Below are 27,323 nucleotides of genomic sequence, written 5' to 3' on the forward strand. Positions count from 1 at the left end.
GATGCTCAGAGGGCTGGAGAACCCCTCCTATGAAGGCAGGCTAACAGAGGTGGGGTTGTCCAGCCTGGAGAAGACAATGCTCTGGAGACACCTTGGAACAGCATTCCAGTACCTAAAGGGGGCCTGCAAGGGAACTGAAGAGGGACTTTTGACAGGGGCATGGAATGATAAGACGAGGGTAATGGCTTTAAAATGAAGGAGGGTAGGTTTAGATTAGATTAAATTAGATTAGATATTGGGAAGAAATTCTTTACTGTGAGAGTGGAGAGGCCCTGGAGCAGGTTGCCCAGAGAAACTGTGGATGTTCCATCCCTGCAAGTGTTCAAGGCCAGGTTGGACGGGGCTTTTCTAGTGGAAGGTGTCCCTGCCCGTGGCAGGGGGTTGGAACTAGATGATCTTTAAGGTCCCTTCGAATCCTAACCATTGTGTGACTCCATGAAATACAAGCCCCTTCTCCCGTGTTATATCAGCTTGCAGCTATCTCATCCAGATCTCCTTGTGGTATTATTTGCTACTACTATTATTACTATTTCATGATTACTGTTACACTGTTGCAACTCAAAAACCATCAAGCAGCATGAGCACCCATTTGTTCCGTTCCCTCAGAGGTAGGTTCCAAGTGTGGGGCAGGAGAGCCAAGGGAACAGAGACCTCTTTCCAGTTGGGCATGGAGCTTGAAGATCTTGGGGGCTAGGCTTTCTCCTAGAGGCACAAGACTATTACTGACTTGGCTGGTACCACCACGCCTGCCTTCTTATCATTCATTTACTGTAAGAAGAGCTTCATTGCAGTATGTGTGCATGTGTAAATACATAAAAAAGGATTGTTATTTGAAATTTTAATATAAATCCATAGATCAATATAATTAATATGTAAAAAACAGATCTGTATAAAACAAATATTATGTGTTACAGAAATAATATTTTAAGGCCTTTATAAAATTATTACCAGAAATGAGTGTGAGTGTGTACAAAAAGATATTGCATTTGTTATTGTTACTTTTTTAAAATTTTAGTATCTATTTATAGATCAATCTAATCAAAATATAATATAAAAATAGATATCATATTGTATTTAAATAATATATTAATGCTTTCATAAAATAAATAATTTCCAGAAATGAGTGTGTTAGTATATAAAAAATATAAAATCCGCAATTATTTCAAATTTTAATCTAGATGTATAGAGCAATCTAATTAATAAATAGCATTTTAAAAAATAGATGTTGCATGCTATATAAACAACACTTTCAGAGAATGGTTTATTTCCAGAAAGGAGGGTCCGGGTGTGCGCGAGGGGGTGCGGGGAGGGAGGCGGGCGGGGGCGGGGGCCGCGGGCGGAGCGGGGCGGGGCGGCGGCGGCAGCGGCCGCCCGGGGCTTTGCCCGCTCGCTCTCCGGCGCTGCCATGGCTCCGTTCCGCTGCGGCCCGGCGTGGTGGCGCGTCCTGGCCCTGGCCGTGCTCGGCCCCGTGCTCTGCGGCCGCCCGGCGCGGGCCGAGCCGGAGCTGGAGCCGGGCCCGGCGGCGGCGGGGGACCCGCACGGGCGGCACCTCTACAGCGCGGAGATGCTGCGGCACGGCGCTGCCGCCGCTCCGCACTTCGTCATGTTCTTCGCCCCGTGGTGGGTACCCGAGCGCGGCCCGGCCCGGCCCGGCCCGCGCCCTCCGCCCGCCTCTTCCCCGTTGACGTGGCGGCGGGAGGCGGCGGGGCCGGGCGGGGCCGGCGGGGGGGCCGCGGGGTCGCGCTGCCCCGAGCCCCGCGGCGGGGCCGGCGGCGGGGCCGGCGGGGAAGGGCAGCCCCGGGGGGGCCGCGGGGGCCGGGAAGGGCTGGGACGGGGAGCGGGAGCCCCGCGTGTGCCTGGCCCGGGCCTCGGCGGCCGCACCGGCCACCCCCGTCACAGAGCCACGGGCTCAGTTAGGTTGGAAAAGACCTCTGAGATCATCAGGTCCAAGCCATCGGCGCCCGAAGCCGCCCCCGGCTGGGGCTGCGGGGGGAGTCGCTCCGGCGTGCCGCAAAGAGACCGAGAGCAGCTGCAGCTCGGCCACCGTCACTTACCATGTGCCCCCCAGCCCAAGCTCGCAGATGCTTTCATTGCAGACTTTATGTTCTCTTTGCAATCGCGAAATTTAAGGGAAAATTTTTCTGTGTTAACTATAGTGCTGTGTCCCCGAGGCCACAGGTGTCCGTAGGAGAGCTGGAGAATTCTCAGGTTTGCAAGAGACCCACCGGGCTTTTGTCCTGGTCTGGCACATTTGGCATGGGAATGATTGAGACAAATGAGGGAACAGTGCTTTACTGGATATTCCTAGTCAAGACGACAGTACTTCTCATCTCTGTGTCTTTCTCATGGTTGTTCATATTCTTCTCTTTTCTTTGCCTCTTCCCCTACGCTTTTTTAACTTACTGATATCCAGTAAACATTATTGGGAGTTCTGTTCTTAGGTTTGTTAGGTTTCTTTTTTCCTTTTTTTTCCCTCCAAAGTTTTCTTTAATCTAGACAAAATAAAGTTAAGGGAACAATGTGCAAAAGTTATGTTTTGATCCAAAGTTATCCGTTGCTACATGGTGCCGTTTAGGTATATGAGAGTCTTTGAAATCCATAGCAGGAAAGGATTTCCTTTGAAAACTTTTTTTGTTATTAACATTGACTTATTTATGCCATGTGAAAATGTTAAGTAAAAGCTTGAAAGAGCAGATGCCTTTGTTCTCTGAAGATCACAAAAGTGGAGGACGCCTGACTTGCTGGTGAAGGACTTTTTCCTGAGAGTGCAGTAAGGCCTAAGAAATGCCCATGCAGAGCAGGAATGCTTCTGTTCTTTTCTGTACTCAAGTGATGATATCTGTGTCTGTCCACACTTTGACTGTTTCACAGGCATCCCTAAAAACAGATAAGCTTTCTTTTATTCCGAGACTGTTTGTAGGAGACCCTGTGCCAAAAGGGCTGTTGCAGAATCCAAGATATGCTGCACATCCTCAGTACGGATCAAAGGGAGTGTTGGCCTTGCAGACTTGGATCACGCTGTGCCCTTGGGAGGGCTGAGGATATCTGCCCAACTTAAGTGTGAGGGAGCTGTATAGTTTACCAGATTTGTTGCAGCTTCTCTGGATGTTCTCACCCTTAGTAAATCTCCAGATCTCTGGGTCTTGGCTTCAGGGCCCTTTGTCTGGATGTCTGGTCCCTGACAGGCAGCAACAGGGCCAGGTTTCAGGTCCAAGGGAAGAGCAGAACAAAGGGAACATCCAAGTGCCTGAGAGAGGTGCTTATACACACCAGTAGTTTTATTGTCAGTGGGATCAGGGGGTATCTTAGAGCTTCTTGCCCTGTTCTGAGGTGATGTGCTAATCTCCTAGTGCTTCTCACAGGCTCTTCTCTGTAGTTCCAAGGCAAACAGCAAACAGCCCAATACTGAGCTGGGATTGTCTTTCAGATTTATGTGGATGCTGCTAATGTTGCATCATCAATCCTACCAGTAAGAGTTGGGTTAGAGCCAACACCACCCTTCTCTTCCAGATTCTTGAAACAAATGTTGGTGAGGCCTTGCACAGAAACAGTGGTGGTATCCCATGAGGTCCTAGATTTATTTCAAATATGGCAGGATACTCCAAGAAGAGAGCATTCCAAGTCATTTGCCATCAGATGTCATAAGACTTTTGTTCAGAAGGCTCTCCCACTTGGTAGGTACACCTGGGGACAGAACAGTGAGCAGGTTACTCTCTTGGTGGCACAAAGTATTCGTAAGTTGTTCACCATGCCAGTTGCATTTCTAGAGGGGAGTGAGGTTCCCCTGGTTCCTTAGCTGGAAGGAATCTCAATTGAGTAGTTTCACTACGTTGTTTTGACTCTTACAGATCTTTTCAACATGTGTTCTTTCTCGGTAAACCTCCAGCAAGTCCACTGAGCTACAGCAGAATTGATCACCAGAGTTCTTTGTTGTTGAATTGAACTCTATTGACTGGATTTTACTTCAGTTGAATTCTTCTGTCCAGAGCAAGACTGGGCCTGTGTTGCTTGTACCATTATACATGTCTGTGTTCTTAACTGGATAAGGATTTGAGCTGTATCTTGCTGTGGAGATGCCCTTACTGGCTGCAGAGCTCAAGCTCTACTGATGGCCCCCAGAAATGTCTGTGTTAGTCTCTTTTGGATCTTCATCTGTGTTTGTAAATGGAGGTTGTGGATGCTTACAACTTTCTAGCCCATGTAGGGATGAAAGAGCAGGGCTCATCATGGACACCCAGGTTTCCACTGTCCCCAGCAGCTCCTCCAGGCCCCCCTAATGTGTTGCAGAGTTGCAGCAGTGAAGGACTGTGTACTTACATGGGGCTGAGGGAAGTGTGTGAAGTTGCATGGTCTTGCTCTCTTTAGTTTTGACCTCCTTGGTTTTATATATATTTCCTTGGAAACTTCAGAAAAAGTGTTTTGGGGACTGTCTCTCATTTCCTTCTATATAATACTGATTTTTTTTTTTTCAAACTGCGAATGGCTAACTAGTCAATTACTGATTCAGATAGGAGCATTTTTCCTGCTTTATTGTCAGTTTTAGCTTCCATAATCCAAAGAAGGAAGGGAAAGGGTGTGTATAGCAGAGATCACAGTGTTAAGTAGGGACAAGGCAGCTCTGTTGTGCTTAAAAAACAGGAGGTTAATTAATTGGGATTCCCTTACCTAGCTTTTCATGCTCTGTTCTATAACAGCAGCCTCTGTTCTATAACACTCATTTGGTGTTTCACATCCACTAGGGGAAGGGACCAGGGTATCTAAAATCCTCCTCTTAATTCAAGCTCTGTGAAGGAGTTGACTATGGAGGGAAGTCAGAAGTTAAATATTAAGGGAATATTTGATTTTAATAATAACACCTTGTATCTCTTCACCAGGACAATTCAGAATTAGATCACGTGGGAGGTTGTATTCACCCACATCACGGGAGCATGTGTGACCCACTATGCCTGACTGTAACAGGAAGATCAGAAAACATTCTTTATCTTAAAGTAAATCTCAAGGTGTTTTGTTTTGCTTTGTTTTGTTTTTTTCTCTTAATGATATCAGGATACCTAGAAAGGTGTGAATCCATGCAACTTTTCTATAAGTGTACTCAAAGTAATTTGTATGAGTGAAACTGTTTTAAGTCAGAGCAAAGTTCTCCAAAGTCCTAATGGTGATTTAATTGTTACTTACAACGTCGATGTTCTAGGTCATGCCAAGCAATAAGTGCTTTTGTACTGTCAGTCTGAGAATGTTTTCTGTTAATCCAACTTTGTATTTTTTAGATGTCTTGGAGGGTTGGCAAAAGCAGCTGTTAAAGAGAAATGAAAATCCATTCCTTAAAACTTTTCATCATACTTTGAGGAATAGAGTATTGCTATAATGACTTGAAAGACTAGGTAACAGTGAGAAGAATAATAGCCATTTTCTGCTTCTGGGGAGGTGCTGTTGTAGCAACTGTGGGAGGCCAGTTTTCTGTGTGTATGCAGATATAAAGGGTTGATGGTGTGTTGCTGGGGAGGATGGGAGGATTTTCACAGAATCACGGAATATTCTGAGTTGGAAGGGACCCAATCTTGACAAGGGTCATCAAGATTTTGGGAAACCGTGTTCAGAAATCAGTTGTGATGTTTCTTGACTTGTGTGTTACAATTCCTGTGAAGCACAGAAGTGCAAGAGGCATTACAAAGAGGCTAGAAACTATTATCTTCTTACCTACTGCTAAAAAAATGGGGGGTTTGAAATATTAGAATGTAAAGAAAGAAAGCTGGGCAACCTTGCAGGATTTCTCTAGAAAGCTGGAAGACTGACAGTGCTTTGATTAACAGCCTCACTAAGTTTGGGGGGTAGGATTTTTAATGTAAAAGGAGAGTAGCGAGACGTTCTCAAATCCTGGTGATTTTTACATGAGGTGTGTTTGCAGCATGCTACAGTTCCTAATAGCATTTGCTGCTGTTTACTGTAACAGTGCTTGAGTATGGAAGATTTCTGATTTAACTGATTTAACTTTTGATTTAAAAATTTGTTCAAATTTATCAAAATCACCATTTTGCATATGGCTTTTCCATGGGCTCCTTCCTCTCTAAGTGTGAGCAGCTATTAAACAATATCTTGTTCCTTCTGTCACAGGTGTGGACATTGTCAGCGCCTCCAGCCAACTTGGAATGATTTGGGAGATAAATACAACAACATGGAAAACCCACAGGTCTATGTTGTTAAAGTGGATTGTACTGTAGATATTCCACTGTGCTCTGAATTTGGCGTGCGAGGATACCCTACGTAAGTGCAGAAAGAAGTCTGCTCCTATTTTTCTTTTTTAGTTTTCCATGGTCCTCTGCCAATTTCTTGACGCTAACTTCTAAGCTATATTTTTGCTGGGTTTCTTTGTAGCCCTTTGGACCTGCTATGTTAATTTTAAGCCTTTTTACCATGTTGCCAAGTACCATGAGATACATAGTACTCTTATGCTTTTTGTTTGTTTGTTTGTTTTTTTAAAGAAGCTGTTTCATGTCTTGGAAGGTGGCTGTGTTTAACTGAAGTCCAGAATTTTCCTGTTCTTTTCTCTGGGAGTATCTCTTTCTGAAGCAACAGTACATTGTGCAGCTGTGGTATGCATGACAGAGCTGGTTTCTACTAGCAGTACTTTAAAAAATAACTTGCCACAAGTTTGTCAGTACACTGCACCCTTCATATTTGTATTATAGGTGATCTCTTAGATTCTTAGTGAACTTAGTGCTCATAAAGCAATAAATTCATGGTATCACTTAGCATAGTGGTGGTGATACTGTGTGGACTTTTTTCTAGCTAAATTTGCTTATACTGATCTAGTATTTTAAGGTTATGTTTACGCTGTTATCAAGGATGTGTGTCTTACTACCTCAGCTTTGGTAGGCAGAACATGGTCTAGAGTATGTATGAGAGATCAGTGCCTTTGGGTTAGATATGTGTTCCCTTTTAAACTGCTGAAAAGGAGCAAAATAATTTATTTTTCACTTGTGTCATCTTTAAATCTTCTTGCAAATATGGATGGGATCCTTTCAACTGCTTTATTAATTACTCATCTGAGTGGGGATAAGTGGAGATTGTAATACAATCTGTAGCCCTTCCACAGCCTGTATTTTTCAGTTTCCTTCCTTTTGCTCACTTTGTCTGGTGCTTTTGCCAACCCCAGCAACAGCCTGAACTTTTCATTCGCTCCTGGCTGCACCCACTTGGATGCAGATGACTGTGACTGAGTAGAAGTTTAGAGTTATAAATAATATAGTCCTTGTTGAGATAGGAATTGTTCGTAAGGGCAGTGCGTGCCTTAGTTCCACTACAAATACCAAGAAAAAATTAATATTACAGTTTTGCTTTCATATCTTCAGGAGTGAGCACTGGTTGTCATTGCATATTTGCGTAGATTGTATTGTGGTGCTGTTCCTCTTAAAATAGGGTGGCAGAGATTTTTGAATAGGAAAAAAATCAATGGATGTGTAATTGCTGGAGGGTTTTTTCCCTCCCTCCTCTTTAAGGTCATTGAATATACTGGAATAGTTACTGCTTGCTTTTATCTATTTGAAAGTTAAAAATAATAAGGCAGTCATCTGCTAGGTATAGAAATATAGCAATGAAGGGGAATTCGTGGTATTAGCTCTCTTCCTGTCTGAATCAGTTTTGAACTAGCTTTTTTCTAAAAACCTCCAGCAAGGGAAATTTCACATCTTCCTCAGTCTCAAGTCCAGGATGTGCTGATCCCTACACTGCTTTTTCAAACACCTGTCAAAGGAAAGGCTGCATCCCCTTTTCATCCCCTCAGAGTAAAAGTGGCTGAGCAGGTCCTTGCACTTCTTAGTACAGTTGTCTCAGGATTGTTTGGTGCTGCAAAATAAATACTCTCTCAACTGAACTAGAGAAAACTTACTTGTTTGCAGAAAATAAAGGTGCAGGTAGCTTTTTTTTAAGGTGTTACCTGAATTTTTTTTGTTACTTTCCAAAAGTATTGCCAGCAGGTGTATTTTAGATGTTCTTCTTTTTCGTTTTTGTTGCTTCCTTATTATTTTGACTTTCTATCATCACAAGGAACATTCAAGAATATCTTGAACAGAAATGACAGTGGGAGCTCCTATCTCTTTTGAATGGACTTGCATTATGTGGTTTTTCAACACTTTCATATGTTAGTATCTTTCAACTGTGGAACAAGAGAGAGAGAAACATTTCAATAAACAAAAGAAGCAGTACAAAATGACAGCTTGGCAAGGGGAACTGAGGGCTAGGAGACAGTCATAATTGAAACTCTGATTTGCTTTAAAAAATAAGACTAGGTCAGAATTCAGCATTACACCTTTATCAAATATACTTGCAATTTTAACTTAAAATTTATTAGTAGAAGCTTTAAGTAGTTTATGGAAAAGTTTTGATAGCAATTATTAAACATTACAATCATGAAGTCTGAATGCCTACAAGCAGTCACTTAACTTCTTGTCCTATTGACTTGTCTCAGTGTGTTTTTAATCAGTTTAATACCACATGAAAAGCCCTACACTATGAGAGCAGTCAGGAAACAAAAGGTGAGAAAGAAATTCCTGGGAAAATAAGCATTAGATATTTTTCCTTTGGTGATGGAGAGAGGTGAACAAAACAAAACTGATGCTCTTTGACAAACTGAATTAGGATTCATAGAACTGAATGCTGCAATTTTTAATTTGCTCTTTCTTATTGATCAAAGTAATATTACACCATGCTGATTTTTAACTTGGTATTTCTTTTTTTCTCTTTTTAAAATCTCCTTAAAGCTTACATGGGAATGAAAAAGGGTCCTAAGCTCTGGCCATGACATTTCAATCTGAAAGGGATGCCTGATGCTGATGTTAACAGTCAAGAGATCTCTTACTGCAGCCTGAGCTGTATTGCCATGGATTAGCAAAACACATTATCTTCCTGAGAATGTTTCCTGTGTGAAAATTTTTGCCTCACTCTTCTCTACATTTTGACCCTTTAGGCTAAAGTTGCTTAAACCAGGACAAGAACCTCTGAAATACCAAGGCCCTAGGGACTTCCAGGCACTGGAAAACTGGATGTTGGAGAAACTAAATGAGGAACCATCTGTAAGTGAAAAGGAAATAAGAAAAGGAAATACTCTTTTCTGCAGGCTTACTTATCTATCATTTCTTTAAGTTAGGTTTCAATTTCCAGGAGGAGATCTGCTCCTGAGGATAAAAGTCAGGTTGCAGTATCAATCTGAAACAGCTTACATGTAAGTCAGAGTAGTAATTAAAACTGTCATCCTGTGACCTGCTCTCTGCTTCCTGCATTTAAAACTGCAGTACATAATGCAGTTTTAATGCTTATACTTTTGATGTTTTAAGACACGGTCCTTGCTGTCATTTCACTTGACACCTGTCGGCCATAATGTTTCTAGAATAAGAAAAGCAATTTAGCTCTAATACATTGTAAATTGCATTGTGTTGGGCTTAATTGCCTCTTAAAACATGGATGCCATCTTTAGCTCAGTTACTTTCTGGTAATGTTGTGGCCTAAAGAAAAGTTTTAAAATGATCAATTAAGTAAGATAAGCTAATACCCTCACTAGGGAAATCCTTAAGTTCAGGGGCAGCATTCACATATGGGAGCCAAGCCCTGCCTAAAATTAAATTGGTGATTGCTGTTTCTAATCAAGAGAAGGCATTAGTGGTTGCTGAACCAGTTAGAATGTGATTATATTTAAACAAACGTGGTGTTTTTAATAACTAAAATTAAATGCTAAACTATTTTAAGAAAGGCACTTTGAGGTTCTTAAAAAATTCTTTTCAGCTCTAGGGTTAGAGTGTAGAAAGTATTCACTTGCTTTTGCTGAAATGCTCATGAGTTTCTTACAAGTTATAGGTTTGAAGTGTTTGCTCTATTTCCATTGTCTTCATGGAGGCATTAGTTAGACAGCATTTCTTCTGGCATTAGGGGAGCAGAAAATAGCTTTTGCACTATTTTTAAATAGCCCAGAGACCACTGAAACAGGTGTGATGGCAGTTGTGGCTGATATGTGATGCTCTGCAGGAACTGTTATATAATTTAAGCGTGTTAATATATGGTGATGCAATGAATGCTACAGCAATTACTGTGCTCAGTGACTGTACTACAGTGCAGTGAATGACTGGTATTCCACAGACTCTGCTAGCTCTCTTTTATGTGGCAATCATTTTCACCTTTTGCTATCAAGTAGTTGTTTTTTAGGACACATTAGGTAGCTAAATCAGGCTAAATAAGAACATTGCTTTAGGAATTTAAAATTTCAGAGTCTATGGCACTATCACAGAATGGTGTGATGCAGGAAGCAAGTGTTGTGTATTTGCTGTAGAAGAGAAATAAAAGTTAATTTTTCTCATGAATAGGAGCCAGGATCTGATGTGGAACCACCAAAAGCCCCTGAACCTAAGCAGGGAATGTATGAACTCTCAGCAGACAATTTCAAGATGCACATAGCAGAAGGTAACTGTTTTTTCCAAAGAAGAGAAACTTGGTTACAGAGACATTAGTAGTGGGAAGACTGCACAGAAATGTTAATTTTCAGGGTACCTCCTTCCCACTTTTTTTTCCAGTAATACCTAGTGAAAGAGGACGAAACTTCAAACTATGTAAAAATGCTCTGGTTGAATTACATATTGCAGACTACGAGAAAGCTTAAGCAGAGCACTCAGAAGGCAGTAAAATTATGGCTGCTAACCCCAGGGAAGAGGCTAGTGGGGCTTGTTTGACTGAACTGTCTCTTCTCATGAGTTCCTTGCTCAGTCACAGCCTTGCCGCTTTGTGTTTTTGCAAGTCCCGTTTCCTCCTTCCCTAGGTGCTGGCTTGTTCTTCCTCCCAGGCTGTTGTTCTGGATAAGTATAATCCACCCTCTTCCTCCTTCCAGCCCCCATCCCACTCCAGTCTGGCCCTTTATTTGATATTGTTTAGCTTCCTTCCTCCAGAATTTAATGTGGGCAAAACACTTTGTCTCTTCAGCTATTTTAAAAAATATTTTGTCTGGAAGATTTAAAATTAATGCCAGGAGGGATACCTAATATGGGAAATTTCACCCCTCACATAACAGTTTTTAGACAATGAGCAAAATCTTAGAATACAAACTTTGGGCTGGCATGACAACAGAGGATCCTGCTTTCTCCATCTGTTATCCAAAAAGGAAAGGCTGGATTAAATTAAATATTTGCCCATTTGATATCACTAGGAAGGTAGAACTAGAACTTTTTTAAGTAACCATTAGCTGATTAGAAATATTTTCATGTGTAAAACTGCATTTTGTGCAGCTAACTTAAAATTTCCCAGCATGTCTGGCTCAATGCGGAATTCAATCAAAATTCTGAATGAATTTTCCTCGAAGCCATCAGGGAGATGCTAAGCATTTGTCAACTTAATCACCTTCTCAGACTGTAAAGTTCAGTGCATTGCAGATATATTAATATTTTTATTATGTATTCATTGGCCTTCATAGAGGAGACATTCTCATGGCCATTTGTGATAGTTAAGCAGGTTTATGATCATCTGTAAATCTGTTGTCCTCTCTTGACTCCAATTACAAGAAGTTCAGTGCTTGAATTGAACATGAAGCTTAGCAGTTACACCAGCAAGGTTGACTTCTGTTCTTAAATAGCCTCCTTTTACCTTTTTGCTGCTCTGGGAAAAAAATAAATGATATTGTTTTCTATTGAGGAGAGTATGTCAATGTACATGGTAAAGAATTGCTGATTTTGATGAGATATTCTTATTAACTTGTGGGAAATTTAATTTTGCTGTCTACTTGACCAACACAGAGCACGTCAATCAGTTTGAAAGTCTTCCACATGCAGACCAGTTAAGTTAGAGTACACTATTATTGCACTTTGTTTCCTAGTTATTTTGTGCTGCCTTGCCTCGGACCTTCTGTTGTGGACAAGCCCTCAAACTAGAAATGAATTCAAGTAATACCAGCCCCAAAGCAGTCTTCAAAGGATTATGAATAATTCTATTAAAAACAGCTTTTCTCCAGTTGCTGGTGTTTCCTGCAAATAATTTTGATTTTTTACCTTGTTCTAATTAAGTTCATTTTTATTTCATTTAAAAGAGCCTTGCCTTGATGTGTGCAAAAATGTGCAGCAATTTGAATTAATTAATCTTAGTTGAAAGAAATTGCATATTCTGGTACTTTGCAATCAATAATACACTTTTAAACTAAACATTAGTAGGAGATAGCACAGAGACTCTCTTCTGCATAAAATACCACGAACATCTACTAAGAGTAGATGACATGACAATTCAAAGAGCAGGGCAGAAAAAGGAGAATGGAAAACCGAACAATAATTTTTAGGTAATTCATGGACTTAAGCATTTCTTAGGAAACACCATTGCATCAAGTTGAAGTTTAATACTTTAATTTATGCTGTTATCAACATATTCCTTGGTAGTTCTTTCTACTCTGTAACAGGGCAACTGATTGACACAGTTGAGTTAAACACTAAGGTAAATGGCTAGGTTAAAAATAACAGTTTTAATACCTCACTTGTTGGCTTGAGATTGTGAAGCTGTTTGGATTTTCAGGAAATTTGGCAATGCTGTGGGACTGCATACAGTACTGAAAACCTAATTGCTGAAGTATTTTATCCTGGCCTTTGATTCACAGTGTTTCCTATCTTTAACTCAGGAAATACCATGATAAATTTGCAGCCTGAGATTAGTACCTCAGCTTTAATTGCAGCTAAGTTCATTCCAAAGGAACTAAATATTTTTTTTTTTCTTTTTTTACTTAAAAGGTAATCACTTCATCAAGTTTTTTGCCCCTTGGTGTGGTCACTGCAAGGCTTTGGCCCCAACCTGGGAACAGCTGGCTCAAGCCTTTGAGCATTCGGAAACTGTCAAGATTGGTAAGGTAGGTGAAGCACTCTTAGTCTGAAAATATGGTTTGTATCAATGTATGTTTCAGCCAAGAATCATGCCTTTTGTGCTATGATTTGCAACTAACAATTGTTTTGGTTGTCACCTCTTAAATCCTTTTATAGTCATACTTTGTATTTTAATTTTGAGACGGTCTTTTTTCTTTCTCACACATCTGCAGTTAACAGGACTCCCCCATTTTAAGCAAAGCCTCCTTGCAAACCCAGCTGCCTCTCTGCACTTCAGAGAGTTGGGAATAAGTCTAATACTTCAGATGCAGGGAGTAATATTTTGAGACTTGTTTTTATTATGCATCTGCTTTGTCAGAACTTGATAGACTTCAGTATTTATTTTGAGTGGGAAAGTGACTTCTGATTTGTTCTTTGTAGCATTGCATTCCTTAGCAAGATTTAGCCCTACTGGGTATTTATGATGAATTATTTCTTTTTTGTTTTCCTCTTTTTCCCCATAAAACTTTTAAAAGGTTTCAGGGGGTCTTACACCTTAAAAATTGATATCTTGTCCTGCTTTACTATTTTCCTTAGGGTTGATAACCAGGTTCTGTGGTGTATTTACCATGGGAGCTTGTTACTTGTACGTGGAGTGACTTCTGTGCAGAGGTATGGAGGTGGTCTGGCAATTGCAGTTACTGGCTTTATTTGCTGACCCATACCTAAGTCCAGGTGGCTCATGATGGGAATCCCTCTGTATCTGCCAACAGTGGAAATCGGACCGGGCTCAACTCCCACATCCCTAAACTTTTACAGTGGTTCCACTGATCTGAAATATTGCATGGCAGCAGTGTTGTCAGTCCTGCAGAGGGACTCTCCCTGTGCTGTCTCCCCTGCCTCTGCCCTCGCAGCACTTTCAGCTGTAGTAGGAGGGATGAGCTTGACTTCTTCATTTTTTTTTTTTTTAATGCTTTTGAAAATGTGTTAATTCAGGTATGCTGCACGTGCACAGTGCAGGTCAGCACAGTTGAACTTTAGAGGAGACATACATATACATATATATATATAAGCACAGTTGGACTTCAGAGAAGATGCACATATATATATTTTCAGACCTGGTGGATATAGATTCCCTCTGAGAATAAAATGTCAGAAGCTATTTTTCCTTTGAAGCTTTCTGTACTTTTTGATACCCTTGTTTGCTGTCTTATGAAAACATTGCTTAACTTAAGTATCTTTCTGAAGTTACCATTCTCTGGTACCCAGAGAAAAATAAATTTCCAAAATTTCTGTTTTAATCAGTTGGCTGTGGTGTTTGCAGATCATATTACTGAGAGTTGCTATTTAATACCACCACTAAGAGTGGTCTTGATGCCTAGACAATTTTGTGTAACTGTATAGCTTGTGAAACATCTCTTGAAGCATGTCTTGGCTAAGATTTTAAGTCTGTAAGTAAACAGGAAACACAACTGTTCCTAAGAAGGTTGAACCATGACTTTCATCTAATCTGGGGGAATAGTGTCTTAACACTGTTTAATCTTTAGGATTGATCTTCAGCAAAAAGCTTATGAACTAGTAACTTTACAGACTGGTTTGTGACATACTAGAATTGAATGTTGCTATGCACTTGGAGCTTCCCTTGGAATACAGTTAACTTGCTAGCTGTTGACATGTCTTCTGAAATCTTTAAAGAGTAGTCTTAAAAAATGGGTGAGCCAGTATGTTTTCACTTTAAAGCTCTCTCACATTAGTGTTTTTGTGTCTCATTGTCCACTGAGCACTGATTTTATTAGCTGAGAATAACAAGTGCTTTTTAATTGAAATATTTAATTATGTCTCCATTGTTCTTTGTAACTGCTACTACTTCCTTCTAGCCATACCTCCCTCCCCGATCTCTCCTTAAAAAGAAAAAAATAAATCAAATATACACAGAGCCTCCCAATTATACAACCAAACCACTGTTTGGAAGGCAGACATAATCATTGTCAAGACAGTACTTGGTACTGAGTTTTGCCAAGCCTTGTATTGCTTGTTCCTGTATTTTTCTGAGCTTTTAAACAAGGAAGGCTGTGATGCTTGTTGTATGTTTATTTTAGGCATTGAATAGTTTGGGGTTTTATTCCCAAAATGTAGGTCGACTGTACCCAGCATTATGAAGTCTGCTCTGAAACCCAAGTTCGTGGTTATCCCACACTCCTCTGGTTTAGGAACGGTGAAAAGGTGAGTCTGACACTTCAGCAAAAGATTGCACCATTTTTCTCTGAATAATATTTGGACTATGCTTACATTCTGGAAAAAAAAATCAAGTGGACATATACAAAACTCTGCTTGTGAGAGAAGAGATATTGGAGGTTCATTTGGGTACTAGAAGAGGTAGACTTTGTCCACAGATACAAGTTGACGATTTTTGCTGTATTTTGCAAACAACTGCTATAATGCTCATAAACCTGTAAGCAGTATCTCCAGTTAGGCTGCTGTGTGAGAGAATTCTGGGTTTACTTTATCATAGTATTTTATTTCCTATGGAACACAAAAACATAGAAATAATAATAAAGTATATAATTTTCACAATGTGTATCAGAAGGTTCTCATCTCTAAGTGGTGCCCATCTGCTGAGTGATGTCTAGAGATGCAAATTTTCCTTCTTATATAAACCGGAGCATTTCACATGACACTGCGAGTGAGAATCTTGTGGGCCCAGTTGACATTTTTCCTTGCAGCAATTCAGAGAACTAAAATATTCTGAAATTATGGGGAGATAAAATATTTATAAATACCACATGCATGAACAGCAGTAAATAAACATATTATAAATTGTAGTGTTATTTATACTATGTTTCACAATTTCAAGATTAGTTAAATATATTCAACGGGTATTAAAAACAGGCCTGCAAGAGAACCCAGGACTACACTTTTAGCTCTTACCTGCTAAGTTCTGGGCAGGGAGGAAGGAAGAGGGGGTTTTCTCCCATTCATCTTGCATTCCTTTTTGAACATGTACAGTATCAGCAATGTTAACTTTTGCTACTCAGTACAGTTTAGTGGCCACTGCTTATGGCGATTTTCTGGCATTCTAAAGAGAAGCTGGCCCTAAGTACATATCAATGCATGTGAGGTTTGGTATAAGCATCCCTATAAGATCAGACACTCTAGGGAATTTAAATGAAGCAGCCCCTGTGTTTTTGAATCCCAACCAGATTCACATAAGTATGCAGCCTTGTGACCTCTCAAGGGACACGTCAGAAGCACAACTGGAAGCTGAAGGAGTGCTCAAATCAAGCATGGTGCTACGTCCAAGGCTAGAGGTTTCCAGTTAATTGAACTTCTATTTAAACTTTGTAATAACTGAAGTTGGAGTTCCTTGGAGTTATTTGAATCAAGAGTGCAGTGAAAGAAAAAGAATCACTGCTGTTGTATTTGGTAAACCTGAACCTTGGCCATTAATCTGAACAATATATTTCAGATGACATCAAACTCTCTTTCTCCACTGGCAGTGTGGCATTCCTTGGTGGAATACTGCCACCACGGTCCCATCTTCCTCCATGGGCTGATACAACATATTTGAAAAAAGCACAAAACAATCTCAACAATTTTCCAATAATCTGGCCCAGAAATTCCTGAAAATCTTGCTGGCAGCTATGATACTGATGAGTAAAGAGAAGGAGGAGAACTGCTTCAGTCATCCAGCCTTGCCTGTAATACCTTCATCCCCTTTGTCATAACTGAAGTCTGGCATCACACCACTGCTCTTGGTGACATGCCGCAGATACCCTGGGAGGAACCAGTGGGTGCTGACCCTGCCCTGTTGACATGGATACAAACAAACAGGTACAGGCTTCTTGCTCCTTAGTGACTGACACCCAGTGCCAGGAAAGGGGCAATAGTTACAGGTAACATTATCAATTAAAAAGAAGAGAAATGTGTAGAAAGAGTTCCAATGATAAAGGAAAGTTGAAGAGATGTCTGTTCTTCCTTCCAATGTATGGAAGATTGTATGTTGTTTCTTAAAGAGGCCTCATCTGCAAGAGGAGATACATTTTGCAGCCCACACACACCACATGGGACCACATCTCAAGAATTCTGTCTAAAATGGATATATAATGCCTCAAAGTTATGATCTCTCTTCTGAACAGAAAAATTAGTGCTTGTTTTCACAGACAGCCCTGAGGGCAATCATGCAAGAGCCAGTTTGGAGAGGGCCGACAGTGGATTTGAGGCTAGAAGCTGCTCACAACTGCTCCGATTTCTTGTTCTGACAATCTCATGATTGTCTTGTTCTCTAGATTTGTGAAAGTACCTGAAATATGGGGAAGCATCCAAGGCAAACTGTGACCTCAAAGATCTGGCTGGCTGACAGCTTTATGTACAGGTCAAAAAATAGGATAGGATTAGACTTTTGTGAGAGTAGTGCCATTGGAAATGTCTGCCCCGCTGCAGGCTGCTGTAGTCTCTTGCTCCCAGGTGAACTTAGGTGCCCAGAGTACATTGCCTTACTTATTTGGGTTTTCCAAGGATTTGTGGCAAGTGTGTAGGCCAGAGGAACGACTGTGTAGTCCAGTGACATGCAAGTTAAGGTTCTCAGCCCTGTCAAAGCATTGTGTAGAGCTCACAGGCTAACAGAGACCACACCCAACCACACTGGGTATTTTATTTTTCCTTGTAGTAGCTATAGGTTCAAAAAAATAAAACTTGGAAAAAGCTGACTAGGGTGAGACAAGAAGGTGAAAGTGGAAAAATTTCAAAAATTTGCTTCTGTTTCTAAAATACCTTTCATTTCAAAGAAATTTTAGATAGTTCCCTTTGCTTACTGAAGAATCTATGGCAAAAGCTGAAGATGTGGAGTGAATAGAATGTCATAGATAAGTTTAAGAACTAGATAATCATATTTACTATTACTATGCTTACACTTGGCAATCTTATGTTTTGCTGGTAATTATTTATTTGCTACATTAACTGCATATAGAAGGTTGCACAAACTCTTTGATAATTGTAGGGTGACCAGTACAAAGGGAAGAGGGACTTCGATTCCTTAAAAGAATATGTGGATTCCCAACTACAGAGCTATGGGAAAGAGCCACCAGCAGACAAACCTGCTGAGGCCTCACAGCCACCACCTGCAGAGCCCACCCATGTTGAGGTAAGTGCTCCTGTGCTCTGCAGCAGTGTAAAGTGTTCAGACTGTTTTAGCAGTCTGCCTGAGTCTTACATGTGTTTTTCTCTCTCTGATAGCTTGACAGTTTCTGGATGTAAACGGTACCAAATACTTTCCTGGTTATTTTTTTAGTCATTAATGAGTGGAATCAGATCATAAAGCCTAGAGATACTTTTATTAACCTGATGAATTGGAGAAGGAAAAAAAATCTGATTCCTATTTTATGGTTGCAATAAATTGTTTAGATACAGGCATAAATGTGGTCATTTTGGCCCATGGAACTGCTGGCACCTGGGTTTGTATGATAGCATATTTCATCACTACAGAGATGAACATTTTTTGCAAGATTATCACTTGAACCCAGGAGGCTGATGCACACTGCTAAGCCCCTAAAAAAAATCCAGGACATAATTACAAATCTATCTGCAGAAACAATGAACAAAGATTCTGAAGACCAGTACCAGTATGGTAGGGTAATGTGCCCTGTGACAAGAAAACTCCTTGGGGTTTGGAGACTTATTTTAATCTTGGTTGTAGGAGCTACAGGCTTTAAAGTGTTACCAAGGAATTGGTGTGAATAACCTTTGTGCAGTTGTAGTTCATGTAATATAGTTTTCTGTCTTTTCTAATCCCTTTGGCTTTTCATCTGCCATCTTTCTTGGAGATGAATGAAAAGTTGGTGGGGCTGAGAAGTTAGAGATGGATTTCAAGCACAATTTTTCATGAAATGTGCAGAACATACTTTCTGCCTATAAAATAAGGGACAGGGATTTACACTCCCTTGTGATATAGAATGAACTTAAGTAATTAGGCATCAAGATTATGAATACAGTTTGTATGCAGCTTCTTACAGGAGAATATTACCCTTCCCAGCTGACTTTTCCAGCAGCATTACTCATCTTGCATAAAGTGGCTTACCAAACATTACAGACCACATAGATTTGCAATTTTCATACTCTTCAATTTTTATTTTTTTAATTGACCTCATATTTGGAAGATCCCAATGAGCTGGTGTTAGTACAATGCCAAAAGTAATTAGTTGCCTTTCTATTTTTATAGAAATAACACAAACCACATGTGACACAAATTCCCACTTCTGCCTTGCATTCACCAGCACACACACAAGCAGGAAAGGATTGTTGGGGGATTTTTTTGCGAAATAATAGTAGACATAGTGTAGGACTCAACTTGTCCTTGCAACTTTTATCTTCAGACCCCTTGACTCTGTTTTCATGAATTTTGAAACAAGGGGCCAGCCCCTGTAGCCAGCAAACACTGACTGCATTTGCCATGAGTTGACCACAGCTGGTACCACAGGCAGCAAAAGCAATAAGGTCCCACTGCAAATTTGTGTCCCAGTGTTGAGCCCCTACTTGGATTCCCTCATGTCTTACATAGCCCAAGTACTTGCCAGCCCTTTTACAAAAGCTGTACTTTTATGTCCGTGAGACTTCTCTACTGCCAGACATGGCTAAAATCATTCAAAAAATGATCCAGGTGGATTAAGGCAGCATGACCAGCACATGCTCAGATTGTGATTGCATTAGATGTCTTTTTTTGAGACACAAAGCTAAAACTGAGATATCTGATCTTAAATTTATTTTTGTGGTTATATAGTTCACATTGCTATTCAGATAGTAATCTACAGATCCTTAAAATTTGTTTTACTGTGCAAATCATGGGGAAGTTACTTACCAAGTTTTCAAATTTTGTATCTTAGATTGTATATTATGTTTGGAACATCAGTTTTAGATACCCATTTAGAAAATTCAGAAGCATAGAAGCATACTGCTTACTTTTTCCTTCACTTAATTATTTCTGATTATTTAATAATTAGAAAGTATAAAAGTATAATTTCAAATTTTAAATAATTTTTTAGTGGTAATAACAGTTCAACTTAGTCAAATAATTCCATGAACTAACTATTTACAGAAATGTTTAAAGGTAGTGGATGATCTGGATTTTCAAATTTATTCTTGGCTTCATAAAACTTACTGGGATTAAAATAGAATTTATAATACTGTCAGTTGTGATCTTATTTTTCTTTTGCTTTCATTTGATTTTGAAGCTTTTAGAGGCATGAGAGTTATTTTAATCCCTCCCACCCTTAAGGGTCTCACACAAAAAATGAAATTTCAGTTCCATGCTCTCATATGAGGCTATAAGCAACGTGTTATCCTCCCATCATTCCCTTGCTGCTGATATTATCAGGAGTAGAAACACTTCCTGGCACCCATGCAAGTGTGGTGTTGTGATGTCCTCTTGACAGGCAAATCTGTGTTCCTGGTGACAGTTTTTCTTCTGTGCATGCAAGGCAGGGATAGAAAGAACAGAGAGAACAGCTCTTGAGACATCACTTGTGTGCCTGGAATACCTCATTAAAATCTCAGATGGCCATTACCTGCTTGAAGCCAACTCTAAGGGCTGTTCCTTGAAACACAGTGTATTAAATTGGGGTGATTTTTTACAATTACTGAAAATTTGGATACAGGCAAATCCTTTGAAAACAGGAAAGCTTTTTTTCTCCAGTTATGGATGAGATTCAGTGCAAAATATGCTTTTCTCTGCATCTCTCTAGGGAAGGAAAGTAGCTGAGAAGTAAAAGTCAGGTCTGCTGCTGCTACTCTTGTTTATATTACCAATAATATTATCTTTTCCATTTTCAGTTTCCCTTTTAGGAAGGTAAAAGCTCAGTAGGCTGCTGTTATATATACAAAAAGGCTTGACTTTTTTTTCTCTGTCGTTTTTTTGTTTTCTTTTTTTTTTTGGAGCAGGCTGCAGTGCTCTCTCTCTCTGAAAAAGACTTTGATGCAACCATTGCCAGGGGGATCACCTTTATTAAATTCTATGCTCCATGGTAAGAAGTTTGCAGCTGCTGCTGTTCAGGATTATTGCTGGTCTAAGCTGTGAGTGCATTAGTTGCTGTAGGTCTTTGAGCTGTAGTACTGTATTTGTTGCCTTGATCTAAACTGCGAATTAGCTGAAGAATGTGTGTGTTGGCAAGAGTTGCAGCACAAAAAAAAGCTCAGTCTGGTTTAGATCTCTTGAGCTGCCTCTTTGTGGAAAGGCTGACGTAGAAGCTTTACTGTGTCAGCCTCCAGGTAATGCTAGGGTAACAAGGCGGGTGAAGCTCTCTTTGCAGGCTCAGCATGCTCCTATCCCTGCATTAGGGTAAGGTGAGGGGAGCACATCATCATATCTCAGTGCTGAGAAAAAAGAGCATGCTAGCCTCAGGGCCCTCTCCTGCCACAACCAGCCTCGCTTGGAAGATTCATTCAAGCCACCAGAGTTTTGATACAGACTGTTGAGCTATGGATAATTAATTGCCTGTTACTCTTCAAATAACTGTCAAAAAACTAATTTGCACAAATGACAATTTTAGGATGTTCTTAGGGTGACCCAAGGTAGAAGTGTCCAATGCAGATGGTGTAGGTTAAGACACCCAATGGAAGGCATTGGGGGGAGAAATGAAAATAATGTCTGGCATCTGCCATTACTGCTGTATCCAACAGAGCCTGGGACCCCAGCTGGGTTAAGACCTCAGTATTTCAAACTTGTAGAACAAGTATTTCCCCAGTTTTCTCACTATTCCCTTTCTGAGAGAAAAATAAAATTTCACGGTTCTCTCTCTGGTTTATAGAACTCGTCTTATTTGTGCCTCCGCTGAATTTAATGAAACTTGCGTGCCATCTTGCTCATCCATTGCTGGTCTCTTAGCCAACAGAAGGAAGCCTAGTGTAAGGGGACAGATTAAAATTAAGCTGTATTTCACTGTGTGAAAGATAACACATCTCTGATTTAAACACTAGCATTCCATTAACACAATATATAAAAGATAAAAAGATCTTTTGTTTGGGGTACAAAAGACCCCATTACAAAGCAACACAAGCAAATGCAACCCATATTAGATGTGCTCAGGCATAACAAAATATTGCAGTTTAATTTTGACAGTAGGCATAAATGTGTTTCTTACTGCAGGCAAGAGTTACCTGGGAGCATTTCATTTCATGTAAGCTCAATGCTGCAGGCTTTTCCAGTGTCATCACCCTTTGCTGCTTGAGAACCACTTCTATGCTCTCATCCATCTGAAAGATCTGCTTTTGGATGTGAGCAAGTATCTGCCACCACTGGGTTAAGAAATACCCTACCCATAGCTCTCACACCCCTCATTGTTTGCTGCTCTTTCCTCAGTGCCTTTATCCCCTCTGTACTCTGGGAGGGACTTAGATTGGGTCTGTGCCTATGCTGCTTCTGCCCCACCAGCAAAACTGACTGGGAAACTTAGTTCACACCTGTGCTCAGAGCAGCTTCCAGTGTGATTTCTGAACCCAGGGCTTGTTGGCATATCTATTAGTTCGTTATCTGGAGCAACTTTTTCTGGGAAAGTTTAAGATCAAGAAATGCTCCCTTTTTGATTGGTTTTCATTAACAATACCATGTCCCCATCTCATGAGATTCTCATGAGATACTGCTGGATCTCACAGATAGGATCAGTGTTGGATGTTAGGCTGAGAAACAGCAGTTTCAGGATGTAGCATTCTTAAACCAATGTGTGCTGCCTGGCTGCAATGCTCTGAAAGCCACCATTTAGGAAAATGCTTCCTATATTTATGTAGCTTGTATCCTAGTTTTAGCTCTGAAAGTCAGGCTTGTGACTGCCTGTTAGTGCTCTGCATATAAATGACCAGATTCTCTTCCAAGCGGATTAACTTATGTAGGGCTCAGCAAACACTATTATGTTGCCATCTAGTTCTGTCTTTCAGTTAGTTTTGGATAAATATTAATGTTAACTTGCATTGTAAGCACAAAATCATCCTGTTCTAGTAGTTTTTGTGCATGGTCAGAAATGCTTTTATACTGTCACTGTGTATTAACAAGGTGGTTTAAATATACATTGGCTTGCATTAAGAAAACTTTTGCTGAGACATCTTTCATTATTTTTGTAAATGCCCTGATCCAGCCTCAAGGCAATTATGGGTCTGTTTTAATAACCTAATTAAGGTGCAGCTGGCTTAGAACAGAATGAGCAGTGCAGCTTTAAAGTCTAAAGTGCTTTGGGAATTCTTCTTGAAGGCAGTAAGAAGTTCACATTAGGAACTTGGCTAAGCCAAGTTCAAAATATAAACAAAATAAATGCTTTACTATGCATTGGTCAAGGAGGCCATTAGGAACTGGAAGAAATTTAATAGGGATATTAAAATCTCATTTAACTAACTAAACTTGGGCTACATAACTTTACCATAACTGGCATATGCTACCTGAAAACTTAATTCATACTACAGATATTCTGTGTCTTCCTAAAAGAATTTTTGTTTCCAAGAGATCATCTTTTTTTCCAGTTAAATATTCTCTGTGCTTGTCTTTATTTGGCTTCATATTCCTCTGTGGGGTAAAATGTTAATGCACGGACATCTAGAGTACCATTCTAGGCAAGACTAACAAAGGCCAGAAAGTACTTCAGTGCTTAACTTAAATAAAATCACTTGTTTTCTTAGCTCATTTACTGACATAATAGTTCAAGGGAGTTGGAGGGCCAAATCATTAGGGGATAAGAAAGGCAGCTAGTTAAACTTACAGCAATTGCAGCAAGACAGCAGAGAGAAAGTGGAAAGTGTATCTGCTAAACAAATCTCCCTCTTTTGTTTCTAGGTGTGGTCACTGTAAGAACTTGGCTCCAACCTGGGAGAACCTTGCCAAAGAGCAATTTCCAGGTTTGACTGATGTCAAAATAGCAGAAGTAGACTGCACTGTGGAACGTAACGTCTGCAACAGATTTTCTGTAAGTGTGAAAGTTCTGAAATGAAGGGGACAGTATTGTGCACCAAATGTTGGAGGCTCCAGCATGCAGCCCAACTGGCTGCTGCACTCCAGGTGCCTGGTGACAGTACAGCTGTGTTAGCCAAAAAGAGGCACCTGCTGACACCATTTCTTTCCTGAACTGTTTGTTCAGACTTGGTTATTCTCATTACTGGACAAAGCTGAAGAAGTCCCTACGTTAGGAAACCTCTCTCTCTGAAAGCACCAGGTAGTCTTGTGGTATCCAATGCTAAATTCAGTTCCTAGAAAGAAAAGTCTTAAAGAGCTGGTAGGCAGACAATTGAAGACAGAGCTGGAGCTGCCATTCTGAGAGCCTAGATGAACATGTATTACCCCATTCTCTTAAAAAGCTTCAGATACTGCAGGCTGCCAATGAAAGTTCTGCTGTGGGTTTGGTTTTTTAAATTAAAATAGCTTATTGTTCTAGAGGGGTTTGATGACTTTTCAGAATCAGGTAAATATGAATGATGGATACAAGTTTGAACATTAATAGCAAGTTTCTTTTGCGTGTGTCTTTTGAAGGTACGTGGTTATCCTACACTTCTGCTTTTCCGAGGTGGAAAGAAAGTCAGTGAACACAATGGAACGAGAGACCTTGAATCACTGCATAGCTTTGTCTTGCGTCAGGCAAGGGATGAATTGTAATAAAAGTCTGGATGCTCTGTCCCTGGCTGTCTTTGTACAGTAGCTGAGGGATTTCTATCTTTGCCAATTTTCAAATAGTGTATTTGGGGGGGTGGGGCTTTTTTTGTTTCTTTGTTTCTAGGAAATTGAATGTACTTAACTTTGGTATCTTCCCCTTGTGTGTGTGTTAGAGACATGCCTCTCTGTGTGTGAAGGAAAGCTAACAAGTAGTTACTGTGCAAATCAAGAGTATTTTCAGCATTGGTAGTTGCACTGCATTTCTGCGTTCCCGCAATGAAGTGTAAATGGTTTCCTTTGAGACCAAAATACGTTAAGAAAACCAAGTGAAGGGCAGCAGTAGAATATTTTTGTCTTCAGGTTAGATCTGGTTAAAAAGTAATCCTTACAAACTACTTACCGTTACTAGAAAGGCAAAAGCTACAGCTGTGTTGAGTCACTTTTGCCTCTAGAACTGTACTTAAACCCTATTTGTCTTAATATAGCTGCTGAAAGGTTGAAAACACACACACCTTTGGAAGATACCAGGCCACCATGAGCTGGTTGTTTCCTGTTAATCCTCTCAGCATGGGAGGTCTAGCCATAATGAAAGTGATGGCACTGTAACATGTGCCTGAACGTTACTGATGCCATAGTGTATATGTGTCAGGTGGATTTCCATAGGCTGCTGCCATCCAGCTCCAGAGGCACAACTATGCTCTACTTCTCTAGAGCCAGTGTGAAAAAATAGGTGCTGTTATAACTTCTCCATTAATGGTAAATGATCAGTTAGACTCCAGAGCTGACCATGTGTTTCCTATCCCCTGAATCCAGACATTGTGCTGACCTGCTCCTTAGTCAGAGTACCTAGAGAACAAGTAGTACAATGTTTAATATTTTTTTCCATTCAGCTCTTCTACAGTAGTGACAAATAGTTCCCCCCTCTTCTTGAGCCTTAACGTTTTTCCAAGCTGCAAGCATTGATAAGTTTGAATGCTAGGACCACACACTTTGTGGTGTCTTGGATTATAATATGAATCTATTCTTTGGTGCATAAGATGTTCCATGTTAGACTTAACTGAAAGCCAAAGAATTTACATTGCAGAGACTGTCACGATACAAAGGCAACAGCAAACCAAGGACTGAATTCTGCTGTCTCATGTGCACAGAAACTCATGGAATGAGGATTTCTACAGGCTAATTTGACTAATCTGTCAAGATGCTGGGTTTTGTCCATCATATGGAGTAAGTTGGGTTGCTTTTCTTTTTTATTAAAAAAAAGAAAGGCAAAACATCAATGAACTTTTAAACCAGTGAATTTCTCCTGGTTCTTCACTTCACTGTCTGTCCAGAACTTTTGATTCTGTTTGATCAGAAAATGTGTGAAGGTGAAAAAGCCACAGTGAAAGAGAAATGTTGTACTGGCAGGTGTATTGGATCAACGTGTGTATATCTGCCTTTCAGGAAGCCTTTATTACATTTTTAACAACTTTCTAGTGAAGCACAATCTCATGAGTTTCTTGTATAAAATCAAAGTGGTACAATTGTTTACACTGAGATTTTTTCTAAATAAAAACTTTTTAAAAAAGCAGTCTTTCTATAAATGATACAGCACAATGAATATACAGTGACAAGTGCAATAAATTATAGCTTGTATTTACAAGAAGCCTTTTAAATGCAAGTAGAGGTAAGTGCATTTAATACAAGTTTAATATTGATCAAAACAATTTGCTATTAGCTTCTGCTAGACAAACCATGGCTCTACGCTGCATATCCTTTATACCAGTTTGTTAGTTGCATGAGTTGAAAGGGAAAGATTGCAAATGTTGTTGACATTCTGTCTTCCTGTAAACAAACTGTTCAGCTAGAGAATGAATGGCCCCTAAGCTTTTACGTCTAAATTACAGCTGTAGAAGTGTCCTGACTTCCTTCCTGGGCAAGTGGTAGTAGATGAGGCAGCTCCATGTGGGGAGTGGAAGGAAGTTGCATAAGACAAGTGTATAAATTTGTATTGCTCAGTCAGATGGTGAACTGGGAAGACCAGCCAGGGTCTGAGTTCATGGTGTTTCTAACACAGGGTGCAGCCAAGCCATCTTACGCTTGCAAGATCAGAGTTAAACGGTGCTTGGAGCATAAGAGAACTGAAACATCTGCTTTGGCACAATTTTAGATGCTTACTGTCATGACAGTCTCCTCCTGACATCTAACAGTCTAGGTGCAGTAACTGGTCCTTCTGGCCAAAAGGATCTTGCATGAGATGTACACTCCATGTCTGAAGTGCTAACACCACGTCCTTTAGCTTCTCCGCCTCTCCCTCTCATCTTCCCTCCCCACCCCCAAAAAGAGACCTCACTTGTTTTGGGTGTTGAGTGCCCATCTGGTAAAACTGCAGCACGTGTCCAAGCACCTGCTACAGGCCAAGCTGCTCTGTGAGATTAAGACCATCCCAGCCAAATAAAGTGTGTGGACATTTTGCTGCTGCTACTGAGCTGAGCAGCCACCATGGTGTAGGGTCAGTCTGCAAGAAGTCTAGCAGTTTGCTCGCACCCCGGGGGGTGGTCCCCACACCCCTTCCTCCCACAAGGCACATACATGGTGTTCTGAAGGGTGATTCGTCACATGGGTTTTTTCCCAAGGTCATGAAAGCAGGGAGGGCTGTATCCAAGTTCATGGCAGCATCACAGAGTCCGTGTGAAGACTGTTTGTCAGTGACATCCACAAGCTCTTACTACCATATTCCTGTATTTCTTCAAGATTACATTAGAATTATCATCAAAGTAAAGAACAGATATGGCATTTAGTTTGGTAGGTGCGCAGCATGGTTTGGGAACATAATCAGGATTCATAAGATGAACCTGTTGCCAAGAAAGAAAACACAACTGAGCCACTGGTATATTGTTTACAAATTCACCTGGTGCTTT

General features: G+C 40.4%; 2 protein-coding genes across 2 annotated transcripts in view; one reads left to right on the plus strand and one right to left on the minus strand.

Annotated features, from left to right (window-relative positions):
• The first annotated feature begins 1,396 nt into the window (after positions 1-1,396).
• TXNDC5 (thioredoxin domain containing 5) lies at positions 1,397-24,447 on the plus strand. The gene is made up of 10 exons (XM_048309650.1): positions 1,397-1,620; positions 6,112-6,261; positions 8,963-9,068; positions 10,350-10,446; positions 12,741-12,856; positions 14,946-15,032; positions 17,806-17,949; positions 20,739-20,821; positions 23,614-23,743; positions 24,304-24,447. The coding sequence occupies exons 1-10, from the start codon at positions 1,406-1,408 to the stop codon at positions 24,424-24,426; spliced, it is 1,251 nt and encodes a 416-aa protein (XP_048165607.1). The 5' UTR covers positions 1,397-1,405; the 3' UTR covers positions 24,427-24,447.
• The window catches only part of BMP6 (bone morphogenetic protein 6), an 88,452-nt gene continuing 85,432 nt past the window's right edge, over positions 24,304-27,323 (minus strand). The window contains exon 7 of the mRNA XM_048309641.1: positions 24,304-27,257. Coding sequence (XP_048165598.1) covers positions 27,108-27,257 — 150 coding nt within the window. The 3' untranslated portion in view covers positions 24,304-27,107. The remainder of the gene's footprint in view (positions 27,258-27,323) is intronic.

Source organism: Corvus hawaiiensis, chromosome 1, assembly GCF_020740725.1.
Source record: "Corvus hawaiiensis isolate bCorHaw1 chromosome 1, bCorHaw1.pri.cur, whole genome shotgun sequence".
Taxonomy (NCBI): Eukaryota; Metazoa; Chordata; class Aves; order Passeriformes; family Corvidae; genus Corvus; species Corvus hawaiiensis.